Source organism: Strigops habroptila, chromosome 18 (genome assembly GCF_004027225.2).
Source record: "Strigops habroptila isolate Jane chromosome 18, bStrHab1.2.pri, whole genome shotgun sequence".
NCBI lineage: Eukaryota > Metazoa > Chordata > Aves > Psittaciformes > Psittacidae > Strigops > Strigops habroptila.
This window is the reverse complement of record NC_044294.2, coordinates 151,139-164,663: the sequence shown is the minus strand read 5'-3', so window position 1 is coordinate 164,663 and position 13,525 is coordinate 151,139. Positions and strand designations below refer to the sequence as shown.

The 13,525-nt window shown below is 39.8% G+C and overlaps 1 protein-coding gene across 1 annotated transcript in view; it reads left to right on the top strand.

Annotated features, from left to right (window-relative positions):
• Positions 1 to 2,031: 2,031 nt before the first annotated feature.
• LOC115602213 (bile acid receptor-like) overlaps positions 2,032 to 13,525 on the top strand; it is a 12,959-nt gene continuing 1,465 nt past the window's right edge. Inside the window, exons 1-10 of the mRNA XM_030473082.1 lie at positions 2,032 to 2,188; positions 7,576 to 7,702; positions 8,896 to 9,261; positions 9,872 to 10,012; positions 10,605 to 10,744; positions 10,836 to 10,940; positions 11,041 to 11,140; positions 12,244 to 12,372; positions 12,894 to 13,013; positions 13,412 to 13,525. Coding sequence (XP_030328942.1) covers positions 7,612 to 7,702; positions 8,896 to 9,261; positions 9,872 to 10,012; positions 10,605 to 10,744; positions 10,836 to 10,940; positions 11,041 to 11,140; positions 12,244 to 12,372; positions 12,894 to 13,013; positions 13,412 to 13,525 — 1,306 coding nt within the window. The 5' untranslated portion in view covers positions 2,032 to 2,188; positions 7,576 to 7,611. The remainder of the gene's footprint in view (positions 2,189 to 7,575; positions 7,703 to 8,895; positions 9,262 to 9,871; positions 10,013 to 10,604; positions 10,745 to 10,835; positions 10,941 to 11,040; positions 11,141 to 12,243; positions 12,373 to 12,893; positions 13,014 to 13,411) is intronic.

Genomic DNA, 13,525 nt, shown 5'->3' with positions numbered 1-13,525 from the left:
TCAAAAGTCCTTTCTCTTCCTTTACAGATCAAAATAACTAAGAGAGAACAATTTATAAGTTTATCAGCTTGCCCACACTGATCTTCAAACGACCCAGTGATGAAGATTGTACAGGCAACTTATTCCAGTGCTATTTTACCACCATTATTGCTTTCTCTAGTATCTAATTTAAATCTTCCTTACCCCTAAATAAGCTTTTTATTTTTTGATTCTTTATAAGCTGGAAACCATTTTATTTTCCTCTTCTATACAGTAGTTCTTTGTGTGACTGTAGTGGGCTCTCAGGTCTCCCATTTTTATTGTCACACAAACTTTTGAATAGAAGGGGTCTGTTAAAATCATGTAAATATATCTATTTAACATGGACCAGTCACCTGGTGTGAATCACTGCATGACCAGACAGCGTGTGGGTTGGAGCAAATGACCACAAGCTAATGCTTTATGTGGCACTACACTTAATTTCTGCTATGACTAAGTTTTAGGTTCCTATATTCTTATTTTAGAAATTGAATTTACTCTGAATCCACTAGGTTTATAATAGGGACAGAAGGGGGATTAGTTACCTTCTAAAAACCTGAGCTTCAGACTTGAGTTTCCTGAAGTCAATAGGCTTTAAATACCCATGTCCCTCAGGTACGTTTGAGCAGCTTACCAATAAGGTATCATATCAGAAAAGACACTAAAAAAAAGTCAGTAGTATTAAAAGCTAAAGGAAGTAGTTCACAAACCTCTGCTTGTTTTTCCAACTTTCCTGAGAATGGCTGAAAAGCTGGATGAAAAGCCAGTGGTGTATGTGAAAGGTACTGCTACAAAAGGAATCTGAGTCCTAACAATTGTGAAGTCTTCACTGTCACTGCTAAAGTTTTTCCGATGTCTTAGTAAATTGCTGTATAAGGCTGCTTTTACCAGAAAGACAAATGCTGATCATAATTAAACTTAAAAGATCATTATCTTTGTCTGTACTGTGTAAATTGTACATTCCAGCCCCGTGTCACCACACATCATCAATGTAGGGCATTTGAAAGCTCAGAAAGCCCTGTAAGATGCTCGAACAACATCCATGAGTCAATCTTTTTCATTCCTGAAAGTCAGACTCAACCATTCACCTCCAAAGACTAAGAGATTCCTAAATGGTGATAGACTGTGGAAATTAAAAGCATGCTCTTCTCTGGAGCCTATGGAATACAAATGTAACTCTGAAGGGTAATGTTAGCTTTCTATGAAACCTATTTCATGGATCTTTTGTCCCTAAAGAGTATTTTAAGTGACTTTGCAGTAAGATAACCAACATGGATTGAGTTTTTCCCTTTGACACCTAATTCCATGAAGTATACAACAGACCCAGGTTTTCCTGAGGTAAATCAAGAATTGCTCTTCCACAGAAGAAAAGTAACAACCACCTGGAGGTACTATGTTTGCATCTAACCTGCTGTGCATCATGCTAGGGAGCGGACTCGATACCTAACAAGAAAATGCCCTACCAAAGATCACATATTCTATCTAGGAATGAGGGAAACCTCAAATTATAATGATTCATTTATTAGAAAATATTAAGAATGGAAATACTTGGGGGTTAAGAATGAAACTTTGCATAAGTAACAGCAACAGAAGTTGCTAACAGTTGTGGTCTGTTACAGGAGCACGAGCCTTGTGTTCATGGCATCAACTCAGGTATGTCAGAATTAGAATAGGGAAAACCAGGTGAGTGGTTTGTGTTTGGAGATACTGACTTCACCAGTGTTTCCAAATTCAATTCCAAATAATACTGCTGCAGTATTTCTCTGCCCAGGAAATGAACATTATCCATTTACACACAGACATGGCAATGTTAAACAAGCAAAATGGGAGAACTTTAAATTCTACCAAGAAAGCAGAATATTTAGTAAGTGGACAGGGAGACCTCTGGGAAGCAGTGATGTGAGGGTCCCATGGCCTCTGTCCCTGATGACCCAGTTATTATTTGATTTATGTTGACTTGCAGCTGCCCTTGCTTCGACCCCAGGGAAGGCTGTGTGGGAAGTTTGTGTCTCCGAGCGTAGCATTGCTCTGCGCAGTGTCTGGAGCCTCGTGTATGCTCAGAAACTGATAAATAGGGAAAAGGCCCCGTTTGCTCCAGCTGGACTCAGACTCGGAGCAGCGCTGCAGCCCAGCGGACTCAGCTCTGGGAGCCAGAAACTCTGCAACTACCGTAAGTATTTCATGTACTTCTCTGACTGCTCTGGGCTTACAAACTGTTGCTCTGGCCATAAATCAATGTGCCATGTGAAAATACTTCAAGCATTGGGCTTTTTTCTTCTTTTTCCTTCCTTTTTTTCCCTTTTAAACATCCGACTAAATGAAAATAGAAGGGACTTTTAAAGTTGGTATCCTACTGCCAAGAATTTGTTCTGACAGTTCTTCATTTGACATCTAGAGTGAAGTAAAATGACTTTTAAATTCCATTACCTGTTTCCCTTCCCCAAAGTACCTGGAAAACTCTAAGTTTCAAACAACCTCTAACCTCTTACTTTACAATGTATAAAGATTACACCTTTGAAATAATTATTCACGGAGTAGCAATTCCAAAAGATAACTTCAACACAGTCCATTAGTGAAATAAGCCAATTCCTATTATGGTTATTATATGACAAGGAAAGGATATATTTAATGAGAAGGAAAGGGAGATTTCTTCAAACAGCAGCTTTGAGGAGCTTCTTGGAACATTAAAACTGGGAGAAACAGATATAACGTTAGTAATGCATGTGAGCTGCATATAGGATGGATCAAGGGATCCTACAACTTGTGCTGCAAAAGAATTCTTTAATGACAGTAATCAGTGATTACTGAATTGCTTGAGTGAAACCAAATAGATCATCTGGCAGTGAGTATATTGCCACCAACTGTGCTCAGTTATCATTTGTTTCAGGTTTTGGTTTAAATTTCACTAATGAAAAAACTAAGCTATGCTTTCCAGAAGCAAAAAGAGTCCAGTGATTAACACCGAGCCTGAAACGTGCTGTCTGGCTCCACTACATGATCAGTAACGTGCCACAAGGTGTGTTAAATAAATGTTGGAGACCTTCAGCTTGAGTTCCTAAAATTCCCTGTAAACAAGAAATTTCCCTATGACTCAACTGTCAAAATATTTACCACAGCAGTTGAAGTACTGTCAATACATACCTCTTAAAGACGCCTCAGAGCCTCTTCTACAAGTAGATTTTGCATGTTAACAAATTTGATAATATAAGTTGATGATATGTTACTTTATGACATGGTATTTTAGAGCAATAGTGATGGTAAAAATGTCCCTCACCATAACTAACAATAAATAGATGTACTGTATGTTTTAGTCTGAACGTGTACATTCTGTTAAGTGTCTGGTTTGTGATTCTACTTTACTTTTATCAATTATTGGGTTTTGTTTTCTTTAATGGCTTCCATCTTTGATAAACTGAGAAGTCATTCAGTCAGGACTAAGAACTGAATGTTGGTGAATTTCTGTATTAGATGCGTAATCAACTCCTTCAATCAACATACATTCCAGTTTATATTGAACATCAGTAGTTCAAAAGACCGATTATTGCAAAACTAAGCCTGGAAAAGTGGAACATTTTCAAACGTGCTTAAGCAACCTAGAGCTGAGGACACATCTGGGAAAAAAGGAAAAAACCCAAAACTGCACTTGTACACTTACAGAGGCTTTTAAAATTGAAAACAAACCCACACGACACTCCCCCCATCAGGATTTCACACATGAAAAGACCTAGCTGAAATAGCACCCCAGAAGTCACTGAAAAGAAGGAAAAGCAGGGCATAGCTTTTATGCAGATGACATTTTCTTTCAGGTCAGTATGTCTGGCTAAAGACTAAAGACTTTCATCCTGTGTTACTACTTGTAATTCTATGAAACAAGTTATTAAAAAAGTCTTTTGGTTTCAGTTGCACTTTTTAAGCTAAAGACCTTTATGAACCATCTCTCGAATCACAGAATCACAGAATGATTAGGATTGGAAAGGAGCTTAAGATCATCTAGTTCCGACCCCCAAATGTATTTCTTCCTTTTTGCTTCCTTTTTAAAGCACACTTACACAAAACATACAGCTGTATTCTGAGTACACAAATACGGGGCACAAAAATATTTTGGTTTGGAAACAGCATGCCTGTAACTGCCCCAAGCCCCCAAGCTCTTCCTCCAACCTCATTTCAACTTTGTCGAAGTGTTTATGTTTTGAAAATTACAATCAGGCACGTACTACATTCTGTACAGGATTCCACAGCCTCCAGTGTGGAGCTGAGCTCTGTGTGCGTGCAGAATTTACCTGCCTACATGGCAAAGGATTAATGAAAATATGTGTGGGCTGAACATATGTGTGGGTCCTTTAGGTCACTGTTCACCCCCATGAAGTGAGAGAGATAAGGGACAGCTACTAAACTTCTGTTCTTTCAGCAACTACTCAAGTTTGGAGGAGGCTTCCCTACTGCTGATAGACTCATACAAAGGGCGAGGCAAAGGTTGCAACACATGACTACAACAGTCAATCTTAGAAATAACCAAAACTTATCCTGTCCTAGAAAATGAAGTTCCTACTTTACACATCTTAATCTGATCTTTATATTTTTTGTTTTAAAAAGCCCAATACAATTTTATATCAGAAGAACAAACTTGTTAACAGTGGATTCTAGAGTGTCAGAAAATGAAACAGTGACATTCATGCGCAGGCATGACCATTAGTCTCGTTTCAGGACAGAATAGCATTCTTCAAATAACCACTGGATTTACTATTAATACTGTTATAATGTTCTCTTAATTTAAGAGTTTTAATTTACAAAGTCTTTTTCTAAGCTGCAAATTCTATGGTTGCAACTGATAACTTTTATTAGCCAGAAAAAGTCAGTAAGAAGGGCTAAATCCTCAAATCTGTTCTTATACAATACTGAAGTTGAGGGCACTTCGCCTAATCAAAGTCTGCTTCCAAGATTTAGAATATTTAATCAACCCACCACCTTGTGTTTGGCAACACGTACTTCATACTTCCAATATAATACTTTTCAGACTGGGTTGGTCATTTTATATTAGCTTCTATTCTTCTATTATCTTTATTTAAAGATACTGGAATCCAGAAGCGCATTTCTTCAGCAAATACACATTTTTGGGGAAAAATGTAGACTTTGCCCAGGCCAAACTGATCTAAGTGATAAGGACCTCATGATTCAGTGAGTCACTTCCCTCTCAAACAAATATTTACTAGCAGAGATAACAAAAAACCCCCCAGCATTCCAGCCTCACTGCATCTTTTCACCTTCTGCTAACAACATGAAGAGAAAGGGTTCAGTTCCAGAGATTAGCCCAGTTTCGGGAGAAGGGGTGTGTGTCCTTCAAGAAGTACACTTTGTTATGGTGAAAGTCAAAGCATCCAACCAGCCCAGGCTCCTTCACTAACCAAGGGGCAGAGAAAAGCTCTCTAGAGGGCAGTATCCTATAGGAAATTTATGGTTTTTGGTCTTCACAGGATGCTTTGTGCTTTTTTAAGGAATACAGGCTCTTAAATGTAAATCAGGCAGTGCTTAAATGACACTAAGCTGACTTTTACTGCATAAAAGAGTATTTATGTGCAGAAGAAGATATTCTATTCTGGCCTTTCCAGGTTGTTTTCTTCTATTTTCTTCAGATTTGAATAAGAAGTGAATGAAGCAAATTCACTAAAAGCCCATGTTTGTGCAGAAACAAAACATCCACCACAAAACATCCACATTAGTGCAAATGCCGAAATTCATTCTGAAAGCAAGTTTTCTCTATCCAGCAAAGCTCCTTTTAATCTCTTCCTGAACTAGAAAATTTACCAATGATCATTCTGATTCCCCCACATGGTTTTGTGTGAAATTCATAGCAAAACAGTTCTAACTATAACTCGCAAATTTAGGAATGTTCTCTATCCTGAATCTGTACTGTTAGGAAAAGGAAACATTTTGCAACCTCTTTGAAAGTATTATGTGACTTCACAGATTTTCTTATAGAATCATAGAATAGCAAGGGTTGGAAGGGACCTTAAGATCATCTAGTTCCAACCCCCCTGCCATGGGCAGGGACACCTTGCCCTAAACCACGTGGTCCAAGGCTCTGTCCAACCTGGCCTTGAACACCGCCAGGGATGGAGCATCCACAACCTCCCTGGGCAACCCATTCCAGTGCTTCACCACCCTCACTGTAAAGAACTTCTTCCTTATATCTCATCTAAACTTCCCCTGTTGAAGTTTGAACCCATTACCCCTTGTCCTACCACTACAGTCCCTAAGGAAGAGTCCCTCCCCAGCGTCCTTGTAGACCCCCTTCAGATACTGGAAGGCTGCTAGGAGGTCTCCACGCAGCCTTCTCTTCTCCAGGCTGAACAGCCCCAACTCTCTCAGCCTGTCTTCATACGGGAGGTGCTCCAGCCCTCTTATCATCCTTGTGGCCCTCCTCTGGACTCGCTCCAACAGCTCCATGTCCTTTTTATGTTGAGGACACCAGAACTGTACGCAGTACTCCAGGTGAGGTCTCATGAGGGGCAGGATCACCTCCTTCAACCTGCTGGTCACGCTTCTTTTGATGCAGCCCAGGATGCGGTTGGCTTTCTGGGCTGCAAGCGCACACTGCCGGCTCATGTTAAGCTTCTCGTCAACCAACACCCCCAAGTCCTTTTCTGCAGGGCTGCCCTGAATCTCTTCTCCGCCCAACCTGTAGCAGTGCCTGGGATTGCCCCGACCCAGGTGTAGGACCTTACACTTGGCTTGGTTCAGCTTCATAACGTTGGCATCGGCCCACCTCACAAGCGTGTCAAGGTCCCTCTGGATGGCATCCCTTCCCTCCAGCGTATCAACCGAACCACACAGCTTGGTGTCATCGGCAAACTTGCTGAGGGCGCACTCAATCCCACTGTCCATGTCGCCGACAAAGATGTTGAACAGGACCGGTCCCAACACCGATCCCTGAGGGACACCACTCGTTACAGGTTTCCAACTGGACATCGAGCCATTTACCACAACTCTTTGCGTGCGGCCATCGAGCCAGTTCTTTATCCACCGAGTGGTCCATCTATCAAATTGATGTCTCTCCAATTTAGAGACAAGGATGTCGTGTGGGACAGTGTCGAACGCTTTGCACAAGTCCAGGTAGATGACGTCAACTGCTCTGCCCCTGTCCATCAGTTCCGTGGCTCCATCATAGAAGGCCACCAAATTGGTCAGGCAGGATTTCCCCTTAGTGAAGCCATGTTGGCTGTCACCAACCACCTCGTTGTTTTTCATGTGCCTTAGCATGTTTTCCAGGAGAAACTGTTCCAAGATTTTGCCAGGCACAGAGGTGAGACTGACTGGTCTGTAGTTTCCCGGGTCTTCCACCTTCCCCAACTTGAAAATGGGGGCTATATTACCCTTCTTCCAGTCACCAGGAACTTCACCTGAGTGCCAGGGTTTTTCAAATATGATGGACAATGTCAGACCAATTTATGGTCTGAAAATGTTCCATATTCTGAAGTTTTCTGGGTTTAGATCTGTAGCTAACCCTACCCACCAGTTCCTTCTCACATGATTATTTCTCTTACTTTTCCATTTCTCTAGGTTGCCTTCTTACAAGTCTATGACACAGCGAAGTGAATGAAACAGTGCAGTTGGGAGCAGAACATGGCAAATACATTTGTCACTGTACCGGATGGGTATTGCCTGCCTGAGCCCATCCAGTATTATGGTGAGTAAAAGCAAAACTTCCATATTATGAAAAAGCAGTATAGAAAATGAACATCTGTGGGAAGTCCTATTATTTTCTTAATTTTAGTTTATCTTTACAAGCTCTTAAAAGCTACACAATTTTCTATTAAGCTTACACTGAAAGTGAAAAGTATTAGCATGTGCTCAGACAGATTTTGTACACAACACAATCATGCTGACTGATCATTCCACATAAACATTACTGCTGCTGTCTCCCTTTGACCTGCATGAAGAAGATAGAGGGTTTATTACAGTATCCCAGCTACATTATACATAGAGAATGGTTATTCTGTATCTTATATACCTGCAATAACTAGTTTGATTCTGGAAGAAGAAAAGCAGAACTCAAAGCCCGTTAAAAAACCCTCCAAACTGCTTAAAACCCAAACCCAAACCAAAACAAACACCAAATAAACCCACAACAAACTTTCCTATTTGTGTTTACAGAGATTTACAATCCCAAAGGAAGACTGAAATATGATGCATGTTGCGCAAGCTTTCTTCAGTGTAGCTGTGTGCATTTAAGGAAGGGTGGACAAAATTAAAGACAGAAAGGCAGAAAGAAGCTCTCTTCATAATTCTGTACCTACATTTTGCCAAGATAAAACTTAACTGTAAAGGATTATATGTGGAAAAATGCTAAATAAAGCAAGCCTCTGCTTTTCACTCAACTGAATTTCAACTTGAAGCCTCCTGTCATAGTAATTTTTACCCCTCTGTAATTTCTGGACCACCCTGCTCAGACTCTTCTGCAACACTTCCAGAATTATGCACGAAATATGTATCAGTAACAAACACTTCACTGATTAACAGCTTCACTTGCTTATGGGAAAATATTCTTCTGTAATGTGGACAACTAATAAAAACAGCCATTAAGTGTAATATCATCAGTTGACAAGTGATACTCAATTATATCCTAATAAGAATCCAGTGGCACCCAGATGACATGGCCCTAACTGTTACCAAGCCATTTCTACTACATCTAAGATTTTACTTAAGAACTTTACAAGTAGCACATTTAAAAAGAAATTATCAGACTGCTCTTCTGAAAATGTGTTCCTCTACTATCTGTGATTAAATTTTTAATCTATAAAACATTTTAAGACATTCAAATAGCTGATGTAGAGATATTCTTCAGTTTTTCATTTCATTTCCAATTTCTCCTGTATCTAGATGTTCTGCCAGAGCACATCAACTATCAGCTGCAAGACACCGATTTTCAGACTGCTCCTTGTTGCCAATACTCAACAGTTCAAATTCCTCCTCCAGTATTACAGTCCCAACCTCCCCATTCCCAGTACAGCACATACAGCCTGGACTCTCAGTACAGCGATGGGCAATGTGTCATCAGCAGCTGTGAATTAAGCAAACCCCCTTTCATGACTCCCCATATGGATGATGGTGGATACCAAGGATTAAAACGGCCAAGATTAAACCACTCTTCTTTGAGACTGAAGGGACAGGAGGAGCTGTGTGTGGTGTGTGGTGACAAGGCCTCGGGCTATCACTACAATGCACTTACCTGTGAAGGCTGTAAAGGTAAGAGGAGCACAGGCTGATCTGTATCTTAGGCAGGACCATGGGCCCACAGTGCTCAACAGTGTTCGACATCTGTGATTTAAGCAAACAGATTTCATTGTTTTCTAAGCTGGTGTTTCTACAGAGGATTTTAATTTACCAAAGAAACCTTTCATCTAAGATGCTTACTCCAGATTCCCATTTTATACCATTTTTTGAAGAAATGCTTTCACAGTGTCTATTTAATATGAGCATTTCATTTTTGTCTTGATTATTCACTAGGATAGTGTCAGCTTAAGCAAGTGCTGATTTTCTGATGCCCATTTATTATAGATTCATCTCAGTGTTACTAACTTTACTTGTTTTTAAAATGAAATAAACCCAAGTAATAAATACTTGCTACTGATTTTAACTTGCTATGTGGGAGCTATCTTGACCAGGTAAGGAACACAGCAATTAATATTCATCAGAAAGTACAAGACATAACTGTGTTGCTAAAAAGCAAATTTCAAATCAAGGTAATGTTTCCATTGTAAAACAAACGAAACCCCAAAAGACATTTACTTCTTTAAATCATTACGAGATAAAGCTTCTTACATTCCTTCAGTCATAACCTGATCCTTGTCTGCAGGCTTCTTTCGACGCAGCATAACCAAAAATGCAGTGTATCGATGCAAGAATGGTGGTCACTGTGAAATGGACATGTACATGCGAAGGAAGTGTCAGGAATGTCGCCTGAAGAAGTGTAAAGCTGTGGGAATGCTAGCAGAATGTAAGTGCTCCTTCCAAGCTGGCTCCTTTACTCATCAACTCCGTAAAACCTTTTCCAAAGCCAATCCCTTTTCCTCATTAGAGCTAAATGGTGTTGTTCTAAACTTCAATTAGCTATAGGAAAACTGAACTTTGGAGTCTGTGGCACCTGTAGCATCTTCATTTGCAGAAACCACCAATGCTGGGGAAGTATCTCCTGAAGTCAAGAGGCTGTTTGAAGACATTACAAGAAAAAATAAGAAAGCACTAACAAGAGACAGCTAAATACCCTGAACTTTGACGGGGCAGTAGGAAGCCTATCAGATGTGCTTTTGTGTTTGGAAAAAGTTATTATTATAGTCTTCATGAAAAATTCTTGTTTCTCTATCACAGAGCCACAAGCAAGAAGCCTGCAAACACTGAGGCCTTTGCTGGATACTAAACACTAACTCACCTAATGAATAACACATTGCCGTATTCTCTAGGAGGCATAATTCCTTATATGTGACTGCTCCTGTGATGCAAGACTTGCGCTATCTCTAATAATAAGTGATTATTTCAAATTGTAGTTATTTGAAAATACACCTATTGACACACACTTCCATGCCTCACAGGTTTGCTGACTGAAGTACAGTGCAAGTCAAAGCGGCTCAGGAAGAATTTCAAACAGAAGAGCAGTTTTCTCTACAATATAAAGCTGGAAGATGAGAGGCTGAATAGTAAACATGTATCATCTACAACAAGATCTGGAAAAGTGGGATATTTTTCTATTTAAAAGATCTCTTTTTATAATTTATTTTTTCCCCAAGTCATTATCACTTCATTGGTTTATATTTTTTTAACAGATCCCAGAGAAGATGGAACTTACTCCAGGGGAGCATCAGCTTCTGGACCACATTGTAGCAGCACACCAAAAATACACAATTCCCCTGGAGGAAGCAAAGAAGTTTGTACGTACACAGAACAATCAGCCTGTGTTGCTAAGTTGTTATTATTATCCTAAGCACTATACCCTGCTTATATCAGATGTCTAAATGCTCTTTCATGCAGCTACAAGAAACTGCAAGTCCTGAGGAAAGTTTTCTCCATCTCTCCGAGACAGCAGTTGTCCACGTACAAGTGTTAGTGGATTTCACAAAAAGACTTCCAGGTAATATTTTCTTTTGGGAAATATTACCGAACAGTGTGCCATAGTGATGGCATGAATCCAAGAAAATCACAGGCTTTAAGAAAACTCTCATTCGACTGACCAGTTTTTCTTCCAACTCTAATGATCAGGGTTACCATTTACTTGTCACAAGGACAAGTTAGAAGGATTCACTTCAAAAGCTTGCTAGGATTAGATTTCTTTTCTGTTTCTGACATGGAGTAGAGGCATTTTCTGAAAGTACATGGACTTCAAACTACCATCCTGAGTGAATTACTATTTCAACACATTCTGAAATCCAGTTCAGTTTGCAATTTATCATAATCAAATTAAAAAAACAGATGTTCCTTCAAAGGAAAATGGAGCACAGAAGGGACTAACCAGCTCCTATTCATATTTTCCTTTAATAAAGGACAAGGGAACATGCAATTAAATTTCAGTGTGAAGTTGACAAACATTTGACTGGGATGGTGATAATTCTTTCATTACTCTAAGTTGTATAACTTACTGAGAAAAGTCAATCAGCATGTCTAAAGCAGATATTTGATGTAACTTAGCACTATTGTGGAACAGATCTGAAAGAACAGAGGAGCTCTTTTCCTATGTTACATACCCTGCTTTGATCAGGACTAAGAAAAGAATCAATAAAGTTCCTTTACTCTTGAATTCTAAGTGCAGACAATAAGCTTGCCAAAAGATGAACACAACTTTTAAAAAGATCAGATACCAATGAATAAGGAGAATAAATATCCACAATTGCTAAGTGATGTAGCAAATTTAAAAGCTATTAGGCCATGTGATATATAGAATCACAGAATCCCAGCCTGGTTTGGGTTGGAAGGGACCTTAAAGCTCATCCAGTTCCACCCCCCTGCCACGGGCAGGGACACCTTCCACTAGAGCAGGTTGCTCAAAGCCCCATATCCAACCTGGCCTTGAACACTGCCAGGGATGGAGCATTTACCACTTTTTTGAGCAACCTGTTCCAGTGCATCACCACTCTCATGTAAAGAACTTCTTCCTTATATCTAACCAGATATTAAGAAGAAATTTTGCTTAAAGGCAGCCACAGCCTTCCTTGATTCTTAACATGTATCTCTCTGCAGGATTTGAAAGTTTAGCTAGTGAAGATCAGATTGCGCTGCTAAAAGGGTCAACAGTTGAGGCGATGTTTTTGCGTTCAGCCCAAATATACAACCAAAGAATCAGTGAATGCCAAGCCTCAACAAGTGAAAGTAAGTTTGACTAACAAGCTTCGTACTAACACCAGGAGGAGGTGCTGCCAATTTGAAACAACTTCCATTCATTTTAATTGACTTAAATCGTTTCCTATTCAACTATACTGGTACTTAACAATAGTGCCAGTTATGCTTACATACCTTCTATTGGCTTTTTATCGCCAAAGATCATTAAAATAAAATAAAAATCAATTGAATCTCTGTTTTCCTCCCATTAATTCCAAGTAAAGGGCAACATTTTTGAATGTTAGCACAAGTTGTGGAGTGGATGGATAATATTAGCTATATTAATGATGTATTAGATACTGTGTCAACACAATAGAGACACAAGAGACTTTGACCAACAATAACGCAACCAATGAACTTGGTGCTGGATGCCAAAAAGAACAATTCTTTTCTGCCTGCATGGATCTGGGACAAGTTCACACGTTTTTGTGTATATATTTGAAAAGCAGATGCAGACAAATATTTAAAGTCACATTAAGCTTAGCTGGGAGCTGTCACCTGTCTTGTTCCAGGTCACGTAAGGCTTTCTGATCATGGGACATACTGTCACATTCAAGATCTTGATAGAAACAACATTTACTCCATGGCAATGTGTCACAATGAAGAGAGTCCAACTTCCACTACTACCACAGGTAATCAAGGTCTCAGAATCATAATACCTGGGAGTCTTACTTTGCTAGCCCTGTTCTCAATCACACTGAGCAACAGCTGGTGTGGCCACTGCTCATTCTCTTCCTCTCCATTCCCTCAAGCTGCTGTTACACGCACAGGCATCACATCCTCGTGGGAGGCAGAGGTTTATTTGCTTATACCCCAAGATAAAGCCTTGAGCTGTATATATCAAAAGCTGCACAGTACAACCTCAATGCAACTTCTGTTACTACTTTAGAAATCAACATTGTTTTCACCACGTTTGCTAACGATTTCATGCAATAGAACAGCCTGGAGCCTCAGATTAGGACAAAGATGATTCATAATAGCAGAGCCTGTTTCTGCATGGAAGTAACATTCTGATTATTTTATTTATCAGGTATAACCGAGGAGTTTATTACCGCGCTGTTTTACTTCTACAGAAGCATGGGGGAACTGAAAGTGACCGAGACCGAATACGCCCTGCTCGTAGCAACGACGGTGTTTTTTTCAG